Source organism: Colletes gigas, unplaced genomic scaffold (genome assembly GCF_013123115.1).
Source record: "Colletes gigas isolate AHSC1104 unplaced genomic scaffold, ASM1312311v1 Colletes_gigas_Sc00010, whole genome shotgun sequence".
Taxonomy (NCBI): Eukaryota; Metazoa; Arthropoda; class Insecta; order Hymenoptera; family Colletidae; genus Colletes; species Colletes gigas.
This window is the reverse complement of record NW_025106639.1, coordinates 6,063,874-6,087,322: the sequence shown is the minus strand read 5'-3', so window position 1 is coordinate 6,087,322 and position 23,449 is coordinate 6,063,874. Positions and strand designations below refer to the sequence as shown.

The window sequence follows — 23,449 nt, the reverse complement described above, 5'->3', positions numbered from 1 at the left end:
GCGTTACTCGAAGCGTTTATCGAAACAAGCAATTTTCACGGCGGTCGTTTAGCGTCGTTTATTCGATCAAAATATGGTGCACTACTTGTCCTCGTCATCCTGCACCTTCCAACAACCCCCTTTGTCCCTCGACAGTCCTGTGCCACGACCCTCCTGTACCCCTCTTTTCCTTGGAATGCACGTCACCTCGGGGGAGGTGATGACGTCGGTAGAATGCGGACACAGGATTGGCTCCTACCTCACTGACGTCATAGGGGCTGACTCTCTTTCTCTTTCTCTCTCTCTCTCTCTCTCTCTACATGCGCCTCTACCCCCAACCCCTGGCTCTTCTCATGCTGGCTGCAATAGGCATCGAGAAATGGTGCATGACAGTTCAAAGCCCCAGTTTCCCAAGGCTGTGCAAACCGAGAGGTCGCCGTACGTTTCACCTTCTTTGCCGCCCGATATTTCTTCCTTTTTCCGCTTCTGCGTTTGCTTTATTCTGGCTCCTACCACCGCCGCTTCCGCGTCTTTGTCTATTCTTCCGTCGAATCGTTCCTCTTCTCGAACGTTTCCCAGATCTTTTATCTCGGGCGCAAACACCCCTACGCGCTGACAGATCGTATTCTTCGTTAGGTTCGTCGAAGGCGGTCCAAACGATTATTCTTCGCACATTTTTAGGGGGGGGGTCCGTTAATCGGCGTTTCGACCTCGTTCGATCTCCTTCGTTCAAGGATCCATGCTCGTTTCGAATAACTCCAGGATACAGTCAGCATCGATGAGGGGGAAGTGAATTCGGAGAGTCGTATTCTTCGATCGAATCGAAGCGATCCTGCCCAAAAGTGTCTGCGTTTCGCGAGTGAAAACTTTAGCCGCGAGTGATAGGAAAAGCACTCCGGCGAAGGTGTGCGTGGACCCGGCGTAATTACCGATTATCCTCCCCCCCCCCCCCTGTCCGCGACCCACAACGAATCCGTTCGCAGGTACATCTTTGGTTGTGTGACATCGAGTTTCATAAATAAAGCCCCATTGAAGAGGAGCTCACAGGGGATGGAGTAGCATGACCCGGTGACCCAGATTTCCCATGACTTGCGTCATTCACAATCTCTCCCCACCAAGTGCTACGGCAACGACACGCATCTGAAACAGAGAGGGAAAGAGGATGAGTGAAAGGGACGGGATCAGACTGATTACGAGCAAGCGAGAGGATGACAAACACCAGTGTGCATCTCCTGCTAAGTAACCTACGATTTCAGTTATCACTTTCGATCTTCTTTCAAGGCCGTAATGCTGCATCCGGTCGCTGGAGAAAGCGATCCCGACCGATCGTCTCAGTGAACAGTGTCTCAGTGTCCCTTTGTTCCCGTCAGCGAATCTGCAAAGGACCAGCAGATTCGTTAGAATTGTTTCATCAGTGTCGAGAATCTCTGGTTTCTTCCTGATTTCCATTCGTCAGGATCAATCGATTGTGCGGTGGCAAATGTAAAGATCTTTTTCAAAGATCGCAGTCGTTTCCGCCAAAATGTCCAGGCACCATGGTGTGCTGTTGCCTGGCAACCATCTTGGGTCAATGGAATACGCGTTCATGGGACAAACTGGGTCAACCCACAAGATGTTCTAGGTATCTCCTTAAGTTCTTCCGCTGAAAAGATACACGACGGTTCTCATCGTAGACGCCGTAACTAAGCCTTAAATTTTTCGCGCCGCATCTCTTCGCGAACAATGGCCCCCTGAATCCGAGAGAATCGCTCGCAAGAACCTTTGCATTTTTCATTGATCGTATCATGCACGAAAGGTAAGTCTAGAATTTTCATAAATTTAGATTATTTTCACCGACGGCCAGTTTTCATTCCGAAACGGGTAATTTATAAGACTCTGACTCTTAAATCTATCGTTTATCTTGGACACAGAAATGTCTATCTGTGGCAAAAAATTGTACTTGAAAAGACATCTTGACCAGTCCAAAATCTGTCCAGTAACTTTATTTATACCGTTAAAGTCGCGCATCATTGAAAATCTTGAACAGGCCGCCCTTGGCTCGCCTCCTACTGACCCGAATATCTATATATTAGACAGGACGCTATTTTTAGAACCACCCCCGATGAACGACCCCAACTCGACGTAAAGAAGTTCGGCTCTAAACGCGAGAAAGAAAATAATTGGATGTTTTTCTATTTTTTTTTTCTTTGCTCGTCTCGCGCGACACAGTGCGACAGCATGAATTTGGGAAGCAAAAATATACGCGAATTCCTAATTTTCTGTATAGCGACGCCTGAAACGCTAACCAAGCACTACTTCATCTTTAAGCGTGTTAATTGACCTTTAGAATATACTCGCTCGTGCTATTTATAACAACTTGGAAAATTTCACATTTCAGTTTCCCGACAATGTACCGCTATTAATATTTTCCGCGATCCGGTAATGTGTCATAAATTTTTTATGATTAAAGCGCGAAGATTGCTCGCCATTCCTCGATCTCTCATACCGTTCACGTCCCAGTTTCTCTACACAGTCAACCTTCCTCTTTGTGGCTCTCGTTGAAACGAGTTCACTGCCCTGATATAGTTTACTCTCTTTGCAGTTTTCGTTGACGTCACAAAGTACCTACGTCATCGACGCGACACTATCGACAACATTGCAGATCGAAACGCAGGGTGCGTTTATTCCGCGTCGCGGTGAACGCGATTAATCGATTATCGCGTCCGATACGCGTCCCTTTTAATTATCCGCGGAATCGTTTGACCTTTCGTTCTTTCTAAATCGACTTGAATACAAACGGTAAGCGACGTGCGTACGTGGAATGTAACGGGTAAATTGCGTTAGGAACTACTTTACGGGAAATTCAGATAACGGTCGCTAAAAAATTGATATCGGATGCAACGCAAGTTATCGCAGAGTGTTAACAGAGGGTTGAAAGTAGACGGTGACGTAGCGACAAACTGCAGTACCGAGGAAGGTCGATAAGAGCATGGCACAACGGTAACCGTGGCGCAAGGGTTGGTAAAGGAAACAGGTGGTTTTGTGACCATTGGTAAGGTTGGCTAGAACCAGCTAGAAAGATAGTAGGGTGGTTTCGCGCTAGAACTACAAAGGGTTCTGTTATTCGAAGGGCAGAGCATCGCCGGTGCGCTGCCTGGCTTGTCTGACCGAGCACAGAACTCTTCTACTGCGAATCCCATGTCCTATAAATATAATACTTCCGCGCGCCCTCCTTTTTCGCGAATAAAGGGTACTTCTGTTACGTGTACTCGTGAAGCTCAGCTTCGCTGGCCCTCCAAACAGAATAATGAGTAATTAGTATCATTTTTTACAATTAGAACGGAATATTTATGCCGCCACATTTATATACGATATATAAATATCATTTGGGTATGTTCAATCGCTTCTGATTCCTGGAACAAAATGAAAATTTAGTCAAACTTCGTAACGATTACAATAAACTGGTGTAATATTCTATCGCACAAGGCCTTTATCGATGGTCTGCTTATATTAATTTTGCTTATCGGTTATATATGTATATGTATAGCATAGGAGTATATTCCCCCTGTATTTTTAATGCACGATAGAGTTATTTTAAAACTCTAGTACGTGTCTCTATGATTAGTACGATACTTGAGCAGTAAAAAATTTACACAAATCTGACGAATTGTTTATACAATCAGAATTTTCTGCAAATATTTATAAAGCTGAGGAAAATTGTAAAAATTTGTGCGAGACGTCAAGTTAATCGAATATAAAATTCATCAAACAACATTATTGACCTCGAAACTGTTCCTAATGCGATTAATAAAACATTCAGGCATTTTTCTACAACGTATCTTGATACCGTGTCTGAGTAGACACGATTTTCTATTATTACCGAGTGCCAATCACTTTTTTATCAATATCCACTTCAACTTGTAATATTTACTCGAGCGACGGATGTGTATGCATAAGCTATTACAAAGCGTTCGTTGATTATTTAAACAGCAACAATTATATTTCGTTCTGGACCCGCTATAGAACTCGTTAGACGTTTCTTTGTTTATATTGAAAGCCCACCTCCGAGCAAGTAAATCAAATTAATTTCACAATCAAAATTCCAATGTTATTATCGTTATATAAAGCAGCCAATTGTTCGAGCGTAGGCCTAATTTTACGTTCTTGTGTAAGACACCTTACAATAGTCCTGGCATTTAAATGTGCAAACAACTACGTTAATCAAACTAAGTAAATCAAATTAATTTCGTAATTAAAATTCCAATGTTGTCGTTACATAAAGCAGTTAATTGTTCGAGCGTTATTTTTCAACCAACAATTATCGTAAACGATATTCCGACAATTTGGCATACTGGAAGTCGTAAAAACGTCGAACGGAATCCCGGTTAGAGCCAAAAAACTTTTAATTTACAAAAGAACTCTATTTTTCTACGCCAATGAGATTGACAAGGCTTCGCGTGGGGCGGATGAGATTAATCCCGTTTACCTCAAGCAGATTTAAGGCTTCTTATGCAACATCACGCGCGTACATACGTATGCAACCCTCTATGTTTCTACGTACAGCATTCGGCCGTCATTTCCAAAAGAGAAAATATGTTTCTTTCGATCCAATTGTTAAGACCTTAGCGATTAAAATGACCAACCTTTAGATTCGTTATTAGGAATCACGATAAGCTTGTTTCGCGACGTTTAATTCTCCAATGACGCTGATTCTGTTTCAACAAGCTATCAATAAAGTTTGTTTCTTGTTAATAGACGCGATTATATGTATATCGTAGTTTGTACAATTTTGGTACACCTTGATATTATTAAAAAATAGAGTACGAACCAAGTTACAAAAATGCTTTTGGAAAAAACGTGCCCTTTCGATGTATTAAAACGATCGAAAAACAAAAAGGTATATAAGCGACACGTATTTGCAGAAAGCCTGAGTTTGAAATCCCAACTGGTTTCTACCCTTCTGACACATAACACCAATCTGACGTTGCGGCGATCCGTTGTCCGCGCACTGTATCGCATAACAAATTCTTCGTACAATGGCGTGAGCAGCATTATATTTCTATGGACAGAACACTGTATACCCTTTTGTCATCCATTCGACAATTGGTATATACTGTTCACCTTGGCTCCATAATCGCGACCGCATCGTAATCGACAAGAAGAAGCAACCCCTCCCGCCGGAGGAACGGACACGACATAGGAAAGCCGTCTTATGTTTCTGTCTTATTTCATTGTAAAATTGCGATATGAAATATGACATAAACTTAAGGTGGGTACCTATATGATCAACGGAATCGATACAATCGACGTGGGAACTATCCATACGTACATGCGACGAGAAGAAGAAGACCGGAGAATACGATCGTGCCCTGTAAGTCCCAACACGAAAAGGTACCTTCCGATTTCACGAACGACTAAAAATACTAGAATCGGAAGCTACCTCTGCGAACACTGCATAGACTTGTCGTTGCATGAATACGTTAGGTCCTTGGACGCGAAACTTACAATTCGGTTTTCGTAATTATCGCAAGAGGGTGGTGAAAAATTCTTCGACGTATCTGGAAAACAGTGTTGGCGATTGGTTGAGGTGATCGGGACGTGGACGAAATGAAGTTCCCGGCCAACGGAAAGATAGAGGAAAAACGGAACGGCTGGCATCGAGCGTAGTCAGTGGAGGAGTACCAGGTTGGGCCAGGCAGACGTGAAGCCTGAGGATCCGGGGGTGTTAAGCCATGAATCCTGAAAAGTGTTCCAGAGCTTACTCGGCTAGTGTTACCCCCCGCCACCTCTGTTCCGTTTCTCTTGCACCGCGTCGCCGTTGCCCGCTATAGCAGACGGAACAGTCGACAGGGGCGTAAGGTTGGCTCGATGGCTCCTCATCTTCATCCGCTTCTCGCATTCCACCCTCATTACGAACCAGAGCTCCTTCGCCAACAAAACTACCCGGCTCCGTCGTTCTTCCCTCGTCGAAGTCTCAAATTATGAGAGGGGGTCGAACCGGGCCACCGCCAATCGATTATTAATCGCCGTGGGACGATCGTCCGACGATCGATACGTTTTCCTCGGTCGTCGTACCGACGATATCAAAGAAATTTTCCTTCGTTTAGTCCAACCGATTCCCGAACAGAACCCCTAGAGCCTTTAGCATCTCGGACACCTTCGCCCGCTGTTCCGCCATTCTCCGTGCAATCTAAAAAAAAAATCTTCAGAGCACGTTACACTCTTACGATCTACTTGCGCTGACAATGAAGCTAGCTCGATTCTCACCCGGAAACTACGTATCTCGTGTCTTTTATCGCGTGACCTCCTTCGTGGGAAGCCGCAAAAATCCGGAGACAGTCTGCGCTGATAATATCCCCGTTAGCTTTACTCTATATATCCGCGATTACGTCGATCTATCGGTAAATCAATTAGCGATCGAATTCGGACGATCTTTCCAATCGCTCTGTGCCCTGTTTCTTGTTCGAAAAGATCGAAACAAAAGAGTTGCGGCGAAATTTTTTCGAAGATAAGAGTATTCGAAAGAGAAACGGAACGGGAACAGAGGCTAAACGAATTAGAAGGTTCTCCGAGGGATGACGGATACGGAATTTAGCGCGACGGCGGTGGTTCGTGGCAAAGTATGAAAATTAGGTCATCCCGGTGGCAGATCCGGCTATTTAACGATAGGGGTACACCCGCTTCGTGTCGGTATGTATGCGAGATATGTTTTAAGGATTCGCCTCTTCACAATATCATTAAACACTACCACAAACAAAAAAGACCGCCGGCAGACGAGAATAGCCAGGTCACATGGAATGAACTACAAATTATATAACGAAATGGAGAACGTTCATGTAACCAAGGAAAACATTACGTAGGGACTGCGAAAATAGGAGAAAACGAAGGATTCGCGGAACCCCAAAAATCTATTTCCATCGCGTTTATTTTGCAAGCTCCGAATATCTCGAAACGAAAGTGAAAAAGGAAGCAAATGGAGCCTCTTCTTTTTGCTCGTTGCAAGCTGATTCTCCTGTATAGCAAAAATCTGTGAAAGAGAACAAGAGCGTTGGGATTAATGAAATATTTTCTGGAATGGTAAAATCGTAAAGAGGAAACGGTCCCGCGGCGGAAACCGAAAGAATACCATAGGGCGCCATCGCGAATAGTAACAAATATCACCTGGAAACACGAACATTCCAGTTCATGGAAGAAAAGCTAAGCGAGCAAAGCGTACTGTCTGCTATTCGATCGTCCAACTTCGGTAACGCAAATACGATTTCGTACGTAATGCCTGTGTCCTTATTTCCCAAGAAACACGTGTCTTGTGGCCTTAAAGGGAAACGTTCATTGGTCGACGAGGCCTAAACCTACCCCGTCATTGGTCGATAGATTAGATGACCACGTGGTGTCCTGGTATATAACCAAGGGTGAACTAAGAAGGTATCGGCAGTTGTGCTCGGAACATGGACAGAAGTGCGATCATTTTTTATTAACCTGCGTCTACCTTCGATCGCGTAGTGAAACCGAAACTACTCGAGGGGAACACTGATCGAGTGCGATTACTTGGAAGTTTTCCTCGACAATTTTCTCGTCGCTAAACGAGGAGCGCTCAGTGATAGATAGATCGAAACTCGGAGTAACTTAAATTTCAATATTTTACCGCGAGTAAATCACGGAAAGATTGACAGAGTGAGTGGAGGAATTCTACCTGGACCCCCGACACGTCTGTGCAAACTCCTTGTCGCCAGAAATACGTTTCGATCATGAAAAGCAGAGTTCTCGAATACCCGTGATCAGGGGGAGCGTCTATGAAACCGACAAACCGCAGAAACATACCTACGTTCGAGACGTACGATTTTTCGCGGTATTCGGAGCCGCGTAACAATTGAAAGAAGAATACGGAATTTCAATGCGCGTTCGGGCATCGGTATCCATTGAAGCGATCGTTCAAAAATGGAACTCGATCGGTTTCCAAACGGTCAGCATAGTGTGCCTTCCGAGAGACAGCAAATAGAAGAGTAGTTAAGGCTTTGATGCGTACAAACCGCGGTAAGTTCATCGTAGAAATGCACGGGTAGGAAGATCGAAGATAATGAATTTTATATACTAGTCGAACTATCCTATCAACCTATAGAACCACCAGATGTCCGATCCCCACAGGTAATCTCGATACGGACGTACTTTTCATGCATTCGCCTGTACTCTGTACATCGCATTATTTCTTCACGATAACCGGTAGAGACACGCCGATGCAAATTCGAACGTAAACAGAATTATTTTAAAACTATCGATTATTGTTTTGTAGTTGACGGGATACCAAAAGAAAAAAAAAGAGAATACCCGGTGGTTGTCCGTTGGATGATTAAATTGAATTGTTAAATATTTAGCGCGCAACGCGATACCGTCGTCGACGACAAACACAGAACAAAATAGGCCACACACCCTTGCACGCGGTAAGAGTCAGTGCTTTACTCATTTGTCGCGTCACCTATACCTACTTCTCTACTTCGTATCCCACTTTTTTTTAACTTTAACATTACCGCGACAGAAGTGAAATTAAATAGCAGCGATAAGGGTAGCGACGACATGGACTAGATATTTTATAGCAAAGGTGAATACACGTACACCACAAACGGTAGAATTAATTTACCCATTTCTCGCGACTTAATATTCTGCTTCTTCTCTAACACGATTCTGTAACAATTAAAAACGTTCGATACTTATTGTTTTACAGTATTCCTGATGATACTAACGTTATCTGGACGTTTGCGTATAGGGCAACCGTTCGAAGGAAACCTTGTAAGTTCAAAATGTGAGGACTAAAGAGAAAATTTAATAAATCCTGCTTTGTAGTTTCACTGTGGTTTCTTAGTGTAAGGGTAAAAAAAAATAACAATTTTTCGTAAGAAGACTGCCGATGTGACTATCGTAATACTGTTAAAAGAAGAAAATGGAACCAAAATGGACCTCAGTGCAGCTGCTGGCCACTGCACAAGATTAGACATAACACTCTTGTGCGTGTGACAGCGGCTATGATGGGGCTTCCGTGGAGCATCTATGAAACCTATATTCTGGCCAAATGTGGCTACTGAATCTTTGACGCAAATAATTGTAAAAATTTTATATATGTATCCCATAAATCCCAACGGAACAAATAAAATTTCCTATACTAATGCTATCATTTTAGAAACAGACTAAGTCGTTGTTTAATATATCCAAGTCCACGTGTATATAATGTATCTAAGAATATGTCTGTATGAAAATAAATTCTCCCATTATCAAGATTTTCATTCTCTGATATTTATCTATGAATCATCAGAATTGACTCACCTTCGCCGATGGACTATTAAAAATGCTATGTATGTTTTATGCTATATTCGTGAAGAGGGGGACAAACTAAAGAACCATCCCGAAGCGACACAAACTCTAGATACGCCACTGCTTGTGAGGCAAGCTCGGTCGGTAAACGCTCATCTCGAATGGGTTAACAACTTCTTTTTGCATTAATTTTTTTGTCTTTTAATTGATATTTCTTTTAGTCATAATTCTAACATACTGTCCTTTTTAAAGACAACACTCTCCCTTTTTAAAAATATCCACAAATACCGCCAGCCTTCGCTTTTCTTATCAAGAGGACCTTCAAAGCCTTAATCCGGCCTTGATCTACTTCTGCAACAATCGGTTCTAAAGTTTTAGATCATATGTAATAAAAAAATATACTATTGATGGCTGTTATAACGTGCAACGTTACCTCAGAAGCGTTAGAGTCTACTGTCGAGAAAGACGACTTCGTTCAAGGTAGAAAACGACGCTCGCCGGTAAGTAGAACGAGATAGTGATGGAAAGACGAGAAAGAAAACTTGACGTTTGCTTTCTTCCTCGAATCCCCGAAGCTGCCCGAAGAGTCGGTGCTCACATGCGCGTGGGTGTGCATTATGCGCATAAATGGTGGGGCAGTCTCCTCTGGGCGCCGGTTTGCCGTCTGGTAACACTACTGCAAACTGGCATGCCTCGAGGCCTATTCCAGCGCTACTGCGTATTGCAGAACGTTCCATGAGGTGATAAGTGAAACTAAATAAAGCAACACGATTATAACATTATCGTATTGACAGAAAAACGCGCGAAGAAATGTACACGATGCAAAATTAAATAATAAAATAAAAGGCTATATCCCGACTACATACACGTTAACATGTAAGTTATCATTCACATATATAAATAGCAATGATAATAATTTTGATCCACCATGCGTCAGACCGACAGTCCATCGCTAACCGAAGCGTCGTGTCGACATAGTGAACCAATGAAAATTTTGGTCTCGTGACATGCCCTCTTTACTACCAACTTTATCGCCTCATAGAACATACTATATCATGCCTCAAGGGCATTTAAAATCCAATCCAAGTTAAATCACCATGAAATTTTTCTTTCCCTCGGTCCGTAATAATTGAGAATTACGTAAATAAAGAAGAATTTAAAACACGTGTCATGTGACTAAGCAATGCTTTTAATTTAGCGCCAATTAAAGCTATTTGCACTTTAAACACAACACATTCGAAATGCATCGAGTCGAATATTCGCAGCACGTTGTTGCACGTATGATTTCATTTATATTCCAAGAGAAATAAAAATTGTTTTAATTATAAATAAACCTCGGTGAAATCGAATCTCCAGTTCGTTGATGCGTTTTGTTTTTACATTGAAGGTTACGCTGTTGGGCTCATATTTTTGATAAATGCCGCGTATCCGCGCTTGCGTGTACCGCTATCGATTATCGTCTACACTCGGTGCAGTATGTTTCGACAGCACAAGTCAGACTCGTAGTTCTCTTCCGCACGTTGTACCATCGCAAAATCGGTGACACCTGCTGTCGTACACCATTTCAACATACGAGGCACTTTTCTACAAAAGACACCATGAGTCTGGTTGTACAGAACTTTCACGAGGCATGTGAGGAAGCCCTCAACCGGCAAATCAATTTGGAACTGTACGCCAGTTATGTCTACCTGTCTATGGTTAGTAGTAAACGTACCGTTTAAGAGGATATTAAAATCTAAAACCTTAAAAAATTCAATTTCATTTTCTGCAAAAATATTTCTGCCAACAGATACTATCCGATTTAAAAAAAAAAAATAACGAAATTACTTGTACGATACAAAAATGATTAAAAAATATTTAAAAATACCTGTTGTACGGTAGAATACCGCCTTAACGTTGCTTTTTTCCCCAGGCTTATTATTTCGACAGAAGCGACGTAGCGCTGGAGGGTCTTCACAAATATTTCAAAAAATCTTCCGACGAGGAAAGGGAACACGCCATGAAATTTATGACTTATCAAAATAAGAGGGGCGGGAACATTGATCTGACGGACATCGAAAGCCCGCCAAAAAATGACTGGGTCTCCGCTAAAGATGCAATGGTGGCAGCGTTGGAGCTAGAAAAACAAGTTAACGAGGTATGTGTACACAGAAATAGAATTAAATCGTAAAAATCGCTTTGTCAAATTTCGATTAATTTTGAATGTATCAATAGATGGGAAACTCTAATAGTTTAATTTTATATGTTAAATCGACTAACTTAATCGTTCTAATATTTTTTAGATTTAATTAAAAATTGCGTTAAATGCGTTTTTAATAAAACTGTTTCCAGTTGGGGGTGTAACTCAGTGGTAGAGTGTCTGCTTCGCATGCGGAAAGTCCTGGGTTCAAATCCCAGCTCCTCCATTCTTATTTTTTCCCATTTATTTATTTACGAAATAAATGCCCTGTGATCGAAATGCAACGGAATTCAATGGAATAACATTTTTTTTTATAAATATTTCTGTATTTTTCAGAGTCTTCTAAATTTACACGCACTGGCATCGAAGTACAACGACCCGAATTTATTAGACTTCCTGGAGACCGAGACCTTGCAAGAACAAGTAGATAGTATAAAAGAAATCGCCGATCATATAACAAATCTAGAACGAGTCGGTAAAGGCCTTGGCGAGTACATCTTCGATAAAGAACTTAAAGATTAAAACCTCATTTTCGAAATGTGATATTAAAATGAGGTTAAAACTAAATCATTGTGCACAAACGTCAAATTAAATTCGTAGCCAGTAACATTGTAGAGTGTGACAAATATTACAATGTATTGCATAACATTGTGCTAATTCTTTCCGTCATAAAAACTATTAATTATAAATGCTTGATTTTTATTCGTATGATATCTAATATCGCGGATCGAATTTTACGAAATTCAACGAAAAAAAAAAATGCGAATCGGTACTGTGACATATATGTCAATATGTCGGTACAAGTTTTAAAGAATTTTGTAAATTGTACGTAATTAAATATAAACATGTTAAGGGCGTTGCGATGCAAACAAATTCTTGGTAACAAATTGTGTCCACGTGTCTGTCAATTGTACAATAAAAAGTAAGTGTTTACGTTATTCGGTAATGTTTTCTCTAGTCAGGTGTAATTTGAGAAAATCATTGATATTTTTTCGAGATCATACAAATCACAGTACGCCGATATCGATTGCACAGCAAGAAAATGTAATTCGGTGATACAGTTCGCAAGATCTTTCGCCATGTATTGTTCGGATGGAAAATCCAATCAATTTTGCATTAACAAACCCATGGAATGGCCAAGTGGAAATCCAGCAAAATTTAAGTTCCACGAGGAAACCGAAGCTATATTAAATGAGCAAGTAAATGCTGAACTAAAGGCTTTTTATTATTATCTTTCCATGGTAAGGTCAAAAGAAACAATTACAGTTGAATCGAAATCAACTACCTGCTTAATACTATTGAGCCATTAACCTCGCTATACCGTTTTCTACACTTCTATGATTCGTTATTAGAAAAATAACACTTACCAGTTAACCAGTTGATTCCGATTTGACTAGTGTTTCTACTGTTGTCCGTTAAAAATAAAGATGAAGTGGATGTAAATATAATCCATTGTGACTATACAGGGTGAAAAATTTTAATGGAATATTCTAGAGGCCAAAATAAAACGAAAATCAAGAATACCAATTTGTTGATTAAGGCTTCTTTAAGAAGTTATTAACGTTGAAAGTTCCGCCTGTAGAACGCCAACCTGCGAGCAGCTATGTGCGCGTGATACTGGTTCTCATTCGGCATGAGCGACTCTACTCACTGGCGTATCGCCAGCCTTACAATTTTCTGAACGAGAGCCACTATCGCGCGTGCGCAGCTGTTCCCAAGTCGCCGTTCTACAGCCGGAACTTTAAACTTTAATAACTTCTTAACGAAACCTCGATCAACAAATTAGTATTCTTGATTTTCATCTTATTTTCGCCTCTAGAATCTCCCATTAAAATTTTTCCCAGAGGTGGCCGAACACCCTGTATGTATATTGTTCGTCGGTGAATGGAAGCAAGTTTTCCAAAACTCGATGGTAGAGCTTCCATCGACAAGTTATTGCGAAAGTTGTAACCTAAAAAAAAATTAACATATTAGTATTTATCTACGTAAATAGTAATTGGGTAATAACCCTCTGCCAACACGGCCCTGTTGCGATCATGTGGTTTTGTTTACACATACTCGTCTTTACACTGAACGGACAATAGAAGACAATTATTTTTCTCTCGCGAAGACAAATATTTTTCACAGGCTGCGTATTTCGGACGAGCCGATGTTGCATTGCCAGGTTGTGAATCGTTTTTCATGCAAATGCATCACGAGGAGCACGAGCATGCTCTGAAATTTGTTAACTATGTTAAAATGCGCGGAGGCCGTGTTAATTTATGCACGGTACAGCATCCCGCCGATCAAGATTGGAAATGTCCGCTGTACGCTTTTAAAGTAAATTATATTTATCTACGATATCTAGTGCCCTTAGCGTTAGAATCATTTTACTTACTTGTTGCTGATACCAAGTTGGTATACAAAAATGAAAAAGACTAATATTGAAAATTAGGGAGGATTACAAACTCAGAATTACATTATTACATACCTCATGCAAATATAAAAAATAACCGAATGATCATTTTTTATCTATTATATTATCAATATTTAAATAATTTGGTATCTGAATATTAGAGAATATGGATAATATTATTCAACATACATGGATCTGTTTAGACGGCTCTAGAACTAGAAATTGAAGTAAGTGAAAAGCTAGTAGCCGTGAACACCGTGGCTGAGAAACATGGAGATTTAAATGCAAGTGATTTTATCGTTACCGGCTTTATGGAAGATCAAATGAAGAGTGTCAATGAAATGGGAAGATTTGTGGCTGTCTTGTCTGGAATCGGTGATCATGCGTTGGCACGTTTCATATTCGACAAAGATTTACTTGAGAATCACGTTATACCAAAATTTAATATTCTCCGAACTACATTGCGCCAAAATGAGACTGATAGATAGCACACGCCATTTGAAATATTTTGTCCATGCTACGCGAATGCATGAGAAGCGCGAGATCTGCGATTGGTAGAATGAAATAGATGAGTCACATTTTACCAATCAGAAATCGAAACGCTCTTCGTATCTTATGTTGCATTGCGTAGTATGTGGTAATATGAACAGAATCGTTTAAATCTACTATACTTCTGTTTCGATACAATTGTACACAGGTATTTTATCCAACTTTGTTATCCGTATATTTTAAGAATATTTTTCATATCGTATTTTACGTTTAGAGTAAAAAAATAAGCTCGACAAAATATAAATGAAATAAAGACATTTTAAACAACGTACGTAATCTGTATGATATTTATCGTTAATTAATATCTTAAAAATACTATAGAAATTCGAGACACCGATAAACATACATGCAATACACTCCTGATGAGAATAACATGTGACGCAATAAACCAATATTATTTTGTTGAAATCGCGTGATTTTGTTTATCCCTAATCTTCGCCTGGGCGAGTGCAATAGGGTATGTTAAAGAAACAGCCATTGTGTTAATATTGCGTCGCCTGTTTCTAGTAAAATTCTGGTGTTTAATTTCTGAATATATCTGTATCAATGAATACCAGCCGCCTCGTGTCATGTGTGAGGACGACTTAGTATGGCGGATTTATTGCATGCATTAAGTGTGAGAAGATCAACTACGACGATAAAAACAGACCTTGCGGCGGATAAGTTTATTTGTCTTTTTTATTAAAAATAATATTCGGACTTGATTCAATTTTTAATTTATTCTATATTCACGAAAAGAGAAAGATTTTGTAACGCTAAATAAATTGTTCGTTAAGGTCGTGTGTGCGTGAGTCAGGTTTAGATCAGTGAAAAAAATCATAACTACCACTAACGCGTAATTAATCGTAATTTTCATGGAAAAGTATTCACCGTATCGTAATATTTGTTTCTGATTGCTACGAATGGACGGGATTAGTTGTTTATGGTTTGAGGGTAAGTTTAAGAATGGCTAGCGATTTGTCGAGCGGGTGTACAGAAGCAATCGAAGTGCTGGATGAAAAAGAGGAGGGTGAAATATCTTTGGAAGATGTGAGTTCCTCCGAGGAAGGACATTTAAATTACGGATACGGGAACAGGCTTCCACAATGTTCTAACTGCTTGTCGACCCAACATAATGCAACGTGGTGCACTGCTCCTGCCAAATTTTATCATTCTAAAGGCCCTAACAGAAGAGGTAAATTAAATAACAGGATTTTTGTATATATTTTTGAATATTGTCGTTATTAAATACATATCCGCGCGAGAAAATTAGTTTAACGTTTTAATTTTTCCATATGCCTTTTACATTGTTAACTTGTAGAAATTGTTTTGTACATTTATTTATACAACTTTTACATAATAACTTTTAACATAAAAGAAAAGATTATTTACTTGGTGTATTTTCTAATGCATTGAATTATAAAAATATTAAACCTTTTTATGTGTAATGTACTATCATACTCGACATATCGTGTTCTAATCAAGTAGAAGTTGACCTTATTCTACAAGATGCAGTCCAGGGAAAAGAAAACCGTCACCAGATCAAAGAATCAGGATGCATCGGAACAAAGCACATAGTTTCTACGCTTCAAGAAAAAAATGATGACCTTGTACCTATTTCAAGCGATAGCGACATGGAAATTGTTGGTCTTGCAGATAATTCTAAACAAATTGTTCTACGTTCGACATCAAAAACTAGAGTGAAAAAAAAAAGGAAAAAGAAAAGAAATCATGCACCTGCGATGACAATAGATGATTTAGTTTCTTCGTCTACTGTGGACATATCCGTGTCAGAATGTGTCGGTACATTGAAACACGATACAACAAAAGTTAATTCTTTAAGATCGCACCATAGAGAAATGAGTCCTGTCCATAGAACCAGATCAAGAACAGATCCAAGATCACCTTCCAGAAGACATAGATCTCTTGTAAGAACACATTCTCCTTTCAAAAGATCAAAATCTCCAGTTGTGCGTACCAGATCACCAACGATAAAAAGATCTCCAAAAAGACCTAAGTCTCCTAAACGATCACCATACAGAGCAGTAGGAAAAACAGTACCTCGGAAAACATCACATCTTGAGTCGATGTCATCGTCTCATAATTATGTCGATACACATAAACTACTTAAAAAAGTTAGACATTTAGATTCGATAGGAACTCATTCGTTAGAAGAAACTTTAAATAAAAACAAGGAGCATGCATCATCTTTAAAAGAGAAATTAACAAATATGATGAAAGGAGTCTGTGACAATAACAGTGACGTGACAAGTTTGCCTAAAGAAAAGACCAATATGCATGCAAATAAAACTGAACTTAATGATGCAGATGATGATGAAGATTTGGCATTACTAAGACAAAAAGCACTTGAAACAAAACAAAGGAAATCGAATAAACAGAATGAACAGCCAAAGGTAGAAGCTGCAAAAAAAGTAAATGCAAATATAGATGATGATCAAGATGAAGAAGATTTAGAATTGAGAATGATTGCGCTTCGTTCTGCTGTATTAAAAAAGCATCAAAATAGAATTCAAAAAGGTATGAAATCAGGGAAATATAGGAAATCTAATATATCCCGTAGTGAAAGCCCATTCACTCAAAGCTTTCTAGACAGTATCCCTATACCTGGAGAAGAATTACTAAATTTTGCGTCGCCACCGCATACTCCGCTTACTATGAATGAAAGTAATCATACTGAGGATATGGATTTAGATACAGATATTGAGCGGGAGAAAGAAAAATTGCCATATTCTCCAACAGATAAAATTACTGTGAATATACCTATGGATACAGAATTATTAGGTATTCAACCATCTGATGTGTCTTTTATCAGTGTTAATGAAGCAAATAGTAGTCCAGATTTTCATGTATCTGCAACACCTAATCAGGATGATCAAAAGTCTTATCAGGGAAAAATTATTGAAAACAAAAGTTACTTACCAAATGTTACATATTATACATTATCACAGAATGCATTGTATACAACAACAACTGTAAATCCACAATATTCACCAATAGATCCAACAGAGACTGTTAGAACCGATTTTATGAAAGTACATAATTCTGAAGTAAATGCTCTCAAAAATAGTAACACTTCCGCCTTTGTAGACAATAATACAAATCAAGAAATACCTTATTCTCCAACCGATACTCCAATATATGATCCAGATCTATCGCATGAGCTTCCTCAAACTCCCGGTCCAATTGCTACCTCAAATTCTTCTATAGTATGTACAGGATCTTCTTACAGTTCTAATATGCATGAAAATAATGAACAATACAATTACATGTTAGCAAGCCAACAAATACAATCAACAGGACAGATAAACAATGCAAATGAAGATGAACATCTAGATAAACTAGAAACACTTTCTATGGATGCAGTTGTTGGTTCTGCTACAAGTTCTCTTAGAGAATCGTTATCAACAGGTAGTACAACAACGATTGATTCTCCATCTGAAATAGATGCAGATACTAGTCCATTGACTGAGTCTCTTAAAAGTGAAAAACATATGGAATACATTCCAAATGATGTTAAAGAAGTAGTACCAGAACCTCTTTACATGAAAGGAGTACCGGATGTTACCAAAGATACAAATAAAATACCAACACTAATTAACAGAACGCTCGTTCCAGCATCAATTTTAAAAACAAACAAACAATTACAACAACCTTTGCCTATAAAAAAGTCCATAATACAGGAACCGACATTTAAAAGTGCTGAAATGCAACCAGTTATCATTAATGAAGAAACTAGTTCAAGAACAAATACTTCCTTCAAACCAATTAAATTAATGTTGTTTCCACAAAAATCTCATTCTATTTTAACAATACCCACTGCATTTCCTGATCCCTTGTATGGAGATTCAACTAACAAAACACCTACAAATAAAGATAACTTACTAATAGAAGGCAATAACAATGTGACTCAAATACAAAAGGATGAAACTATAAATACAGAAAATAAAACTTGTGATACTGTGAGTCTAACACAGAAGAAGAAATCTACAAGGAAAGGAACAAAGAGAAAAAATATTGGTACAACAAAGTTAGGCACTAAAGAACATGATGTAACTGGTACAAATAGTGACAATATGAATATTTTAGATAAACAAATAAATAAAACGTCTGAAACTGAAGATCTTGAAACGTGTAAAAATAGTAAAATGCAATTGAATGCAAAAGATAATGTAAAGATATCTAATTCAGAAACATCAAATAATATTCTTGATGAAAAGAATCAAATTTCGTGCGAAACAAACGTAGACGAGACGAGGACTAAAGATACTTCGTCTAGTGATACAGTAGAACAAGTTAAGAATATGGATACTAGAAGACAAAGCCTAGACGAAGATGAAGAAGCATTGAGAGCAATTTTATTAGCTTCTTTACCAAAACGGACAAAATCTACCAACCAAAAACAATCGAATTTAACTGCAGTTACAACTGCATTATCAAATTGTAATAATCAGGTATTTGCAAATCAAACTATATCAGAAGTTGCATTATCCATGGTTAATACAATTAATACACCAGACACTAATGGCACATGTTCAAGCTCGCATGCAAATTCATGTACTCCTGAAAGTAATAAAAATCAGACAAATTCTGGAGAAAAAGTAATTAATACAAGCACACAGGGGAGTTTAACTGCTGAAACTGTTACATTAGGTTCTGTAACTTCTGGAAGGAAAAGATTAATTCCTATGACTAAGGGTCCACAAAAGAAACTTGTGAAAAGAATTCCAATTTCTGCAAGTACGAAAGTTGTAAACAATGCAAAGAAATATCAAAATGCAATGGTCCAAAAGAAATTGAACTTGCAAAAAGCTGCACTATATAGCAAACAAAAGTTAACAGAAAATAAAATTCTTACTGAAGTAAAATCTAATGACAACAAGTGGTCTGCAAGCACAAAGAAATCCTTGCCTGACACACAAAGAATTGTAATAAATTTGGAATCTGACACGGAAAGTGATTCTGAATCTGAACGGCATACAAACAAAATTGTCTCTTCCGTCAATTCTCTCGCAGTAGATAAACCTCAACCACTGATAAATGACACAGTTGAATTTGAAAAAAATTTAGATCAGTTTTTACGAGCTGTAAGAAAGAAACAAGAATCTTTGGCAGCTGCAAGACCAACTTCGATATCACAGACACCAAAGAAAGATGCAATATTAACAACAAAATCAGATAATTCATCTAATCTTCATACACCTTTGGTAAGACTTCTCTATGTTAAAATATTTTTATATATGTATGACCTTTAATTACAACAGTATTTTTACAGGCGGTACGTCATTTACCTGCATCCCAACAAGAAGAATATCGTCGGTTAAAACAACAAATTATGGAACGTGAAAAATTGAAATTACATAGAACCGTAGAAAATAACGGTACGACTAAAAATAAAAGCACAGAAATATCTACAAAGTCGATATTACTCAACAATCCGAATAAAGAGTTACATTCAAAAATAAATCAGGCTATTTCTGTAAAAAGTCTGGATGTAAATACACAACAACTGAACAAAGAGAACTGTTCAAAAAATTTGGATACGATAAAAAGTACGCATGCAAACGGACAATTGTGTACTAATAATGTACATAGTGTTGATAAACAAGGAAATGTAAGTCCAAATCAGGCAAAAACTATATCGAGATTGATGACAAATTTAAATATATGTATATCCAACGAAAATAATTTGAATAAAGTTGAAAATAAAATAGCTGGAAATCCTTTGCAGTCTGTTACTACACCGCGTAAAGTTTTTGAACCATCTGCAAATGAAATTCCAGTAAAATCGAAAACTTCGCCAAGCTTGAAAGTTTTATCCACGGATGAAGTAAATCAAAAGTATGTACAAATTCAAGTAAAAAACGATACAAATGAACGAGTGGTAACAATACATGATAAAGTGACCTTAAATAACAAAACAGTAATTAATCAAAGTAAAAATATTTCTGAAAATAAAGATAAGTGTAATCAAGATGAACATAAACCACCTGTAGATCAAGAAATTATTACTAATTATACTCAATGTAGTGGCGATACTGTGGATTCAGATGCATCTACTCTTATTCTAACAAGAGACAATGACGGTACACAAAGTATAAGAAGTCTTGATACGTCTGAATCAACGATTCGACTTTCACAGTGCGGAGACGATAGTCGGGCATCGACAATTTTAATACCAGAAAGTAAAGACGAAAGTTATATTTCATTATTCAAAAATAATCTATTATCAAATGATAAAAGAAGTATAGAAGAAAGTTGGGGAGCGATTAAAAGAGATGTCAAAACAGAGCTAAGTACTCTTATTAATCTTTCACGGGTTGAACAAGAGCAACATTTATTAGATACAGAAGAGAAATTAGTTTTGAAACGGTAATTACAAGTATTAGAAAATCGTTTCTTGTAATATGTGTAATGTCTATGTAGCAACTAATTTTTATGTTTATGATACAGTTATACGATAATAGATGAATTAGCTGAAATGTCGGGTAATCTTCGTCAATGGCACATGGAACGAGACCTTCAAACAAATTTAGTTGCGGAAGTAAAGAAACTCAGGGAACAACTCAAAGTTGCTGAAGAAAGATTACAGATGCAACGTAATCATATAAATAATATAGGTCCTAAAGTAGTGGCGGGGCATGGAAAAATCAATGCAGGCCGGCAAGAATGTTTTAAACTTGCAACGATTTGTTCAAGTTTAGGAAGTAGAATTATAGGAAAAGAATACAAGTACGGTGTAAAAGAAATCGTCAATTGTTATTAGAAATAGCTACAAGTTTCTTTAACATCATTTTCATTGGTATTTTACAGGGTACCTGAAGCTGGAGCACAACTTTTAAATAATAGATTGAAAGAAGTGGCCAATCACACGCGGCAGCTATCTCGGAAAAAAGTACCATCCATCGACATACCCGAAGTACACGAATTAACGAAATTAAGCGACGAAACTGCATCTATTGTGCATTCGGAAATCTCGCAGATTGATGATCTGTCATTAGAAAAAGACAATGTAGATTATATTGGCATAAAGATTTCAAACGAGAATGAAATTGAAAGCAATTTATCATTAGAAACAACTACAATAAATTTAGAAGAAACGAGTGAAGAAGAAACCGTGACATTGTATAATTCGTATGTTAGCAATAATGCAGAAAGCAACATTGAACATGAAGTATCTATTGAACAGGGAATATCTAATGAACAAGAAGTACCCGCTGAACAAGAAGTATCTACTGTACCAGAAATATCTACTGAACAAGAAGTATCTACTGTACCAGAAATATCTACTGTACAAGAATTATCTACTGTACCAGAAATATCTACTGTACAAGAAGTACCTGCTGAACGAGAAGTATCTACTGAACAAACAGATTCAAATAGTACCTCTGTTATTACTTCTGATATTCCTAGTTCAAAAAATACTCAAGAATCTGGCCACAAAGAATCATCAGAAAATGAGATGGTAAGACCTAGCTCCTCGACTTCGGAATCTTGCAATCAGAAAGAAAATTCTACAAAACCTGAAGTGGGACACCAAATCAAGAAGACGCTGCTACCTTATGAATCAATATTAACTCATTTTAAAGTACCAAGGTGGGTTTTGCTCTCAAAATGTTCAAAATTACTTCTATTTAATTAATTCTTAAATTATATAAAAACTTTCACGTTTAAATGCTACAAAAATTTTGAGCATTTTTTTTGTGTTTTTTGTCATTCTTAACCAGGAACACGAATCCCAATGGCGTCCTTTGTCCGTACGAGTTAATGGGAACTTGCAATGATGGAGATTGTCAATTTATTCATCAAAGAGACAGTCGAGCCAAGTAGCATTTAGCTACTAAAATGGCATTGTTAAGTTATACGTAAGGTGGTTTTAATCTTTAATCATAAGATTCAGGGGGCTTTGTGAAATAAGAATCCAATCAAGGCTTTCATTGAAAGCGATCACGTTATCTATAATTCGTTCTAATGGATATAGTTTTCCATTGAAATAAAACATTGCTATTTTTGCCATTACAGGTACTGTTTCTGAAGAAGCAATATCCTGTGTAGATGGAATTATCCAGTTAACAACCGAAGAAGTCACACACCCGAAGATGGTAAGTTGTCTTCATCATGGCAGGAGTTTTGTGCACAAATTAAAATAGCCATTTTATTATATAAGGATCTTAAATTTTAAGCAAAACAGAATTTTTAATACTGTGCTATTTCAAGCTTCTATTCTATCGAAAGTTTAAAGAAGATTTGCTGCAAGTGTTTATTTTTTACATATGTAAAAAGTGTCGTATAAACTGCAAATACTTAGTGTGGTTAATGTAAAAAAATAAAAGAAGAAATTGTTGACCGATTGTTGAAGACAGCCGTACAACAAGCCGACATCGGGCATTGCAACAAATATTCATTTCACACTTCTATTTAAGTTACTTCATAAAAAGTCTTGTACCTGTATAATAAAAGATTCATATTTTTTTCTAATCGCAGCTTTATTTATTTGTTTAAATCTAAGAATCTAAGAATTATCCCTTAAGTATAAAAGAAAAAAAAAAAATGCTCAGTACCTTGACTAAACCCCGTATTTGTGGCCAGGAAATTTCCCTTGTGTTTTATATTTGTGCCAAGGGAATTTGCCTTCAACTCTAAGAGTATCCCATCGATGAACCCACTCCATTGGGCATATAGACGTGAAAACTTGTTTGAACCACGTACATGCGCTTGCTCCTGTTCCTAAAATATGTTCACAGCGATAGAAATCCGTATACATCACCCAACAACGCAACGTCTGGTTTTGTTGCTGAAACCTAAACAACGATATTAATATTTATTTCGATCTAGAAAATCAGAAAGATCGAAGAAATAAACAATATTTATTACAACTGTTACATGAAATTACCTTGGATCTACACCGGGAACGAAAAATGTGTCTTCTTCTTCTTTCTTATCTCTTTCTTCTTTGAGGCATGGATCATCCTCATCTACGACTATTGTTATTTTTTTCTTCGATTCTTGTTTCTTATCTGTCGCATTGTTATTAATTTGCATCGAATTCGAGGTCGCATCCGTTCGATGTG

At 38.0% G+C, this 23,449-nt stretch overlaps 3 protein-coding genes and 1 non-coding gene across 9 annotated transcripts; all 4 read left to right on the top strand.

The window, feature by feature from the left end:
* Positions 1-9,929: 9,929 nt before the first annotated feature.
* LOC122398023 (soma ferritin-like) lies at positions 9,930-12,100 on the top strand. Its single transcript, XM_043397606.1, has 4 exons — positions 9,930-10,134; positions 10,646-10,955; positions 11,171-11,395; positions 11,774-12,100. Coding segments are annotated over exons 1-4 (723 nt in total). The 5' UTR covers positions 9,930-10,132; the 3' UTR covers positions 11,960-12,100.
* Trnaa-cgc lies at positions 11,592-11,663 on the top strand. Its single transcript has one exon. It is a non-coding gene; the product is annotated as a tRNA-Ala (tRNA).
* A 406-nt stretch (positions 12,101-12,506) lies between the features above and the next one.
* Positions 12,507-14,320, top strand: LOC122398024 (soma ferritin-like). Its single transcript, XM_043397607.1, has 3 exons — positions 12,507-12,678; positions 13,565-13,756; positions 14,036-14,320. The coding sequence occupies exons 1-3, from the start codon at positions 12,517-12,519 to the stop codon at positions 14,318-14,320; spliced, it is 639 nt and encodes a 212-aa protein (XP_043253542.1). The 5' UTR covers positions 12,507-12,516.
* Positions 14,321-14,768: 448 nt separating this feature from the next.
* On the top strand, positions 14,769-22,821 carry LOC122397786. 6 transcript variants are annotated; one of them, XR_006259144.1, is made up of 7 exons: positions 14,769-15,555; positions 15,849-19,585; positions 19,654-20,750; positions 20,832-21,110; positions 21,192-21,974; positions 22,106-22,480; positions 22,596-22,821. XR_006259144.1 is itself a non-coding variant. In XM_043397182.1 (7 exons), exons 1-6 carry the CDS (start codon positions 15,327-15,329, stop codon positions 22,206-22,208), a joined length of 6,228 nt encoding a protein of 2,075 aa, XP_043253117.1. In that variant the 5' UTR covers positions 14,769-15,326; the 3' UTR covers positions 22,209-22,243; positions 22,401-22,821. The 6 variants fall into 6 exon arrangements, 5 of the variants coding, with proteins under 5 accessions (XP_043253117.1, XP_043253118.1, XP_043253120.1 ...); XM_043397182.1 differs by having other exon boundaries at positions 22,106-22,243; positions 22,401-22,821; XM_043397183.1 differs by having other exon boundaries at positions 22,106-22,248; positions 22,401-22,821.
* The last annotated feature ends 628 nt before the right edge of the window (positions 22,822-23,449 follow it).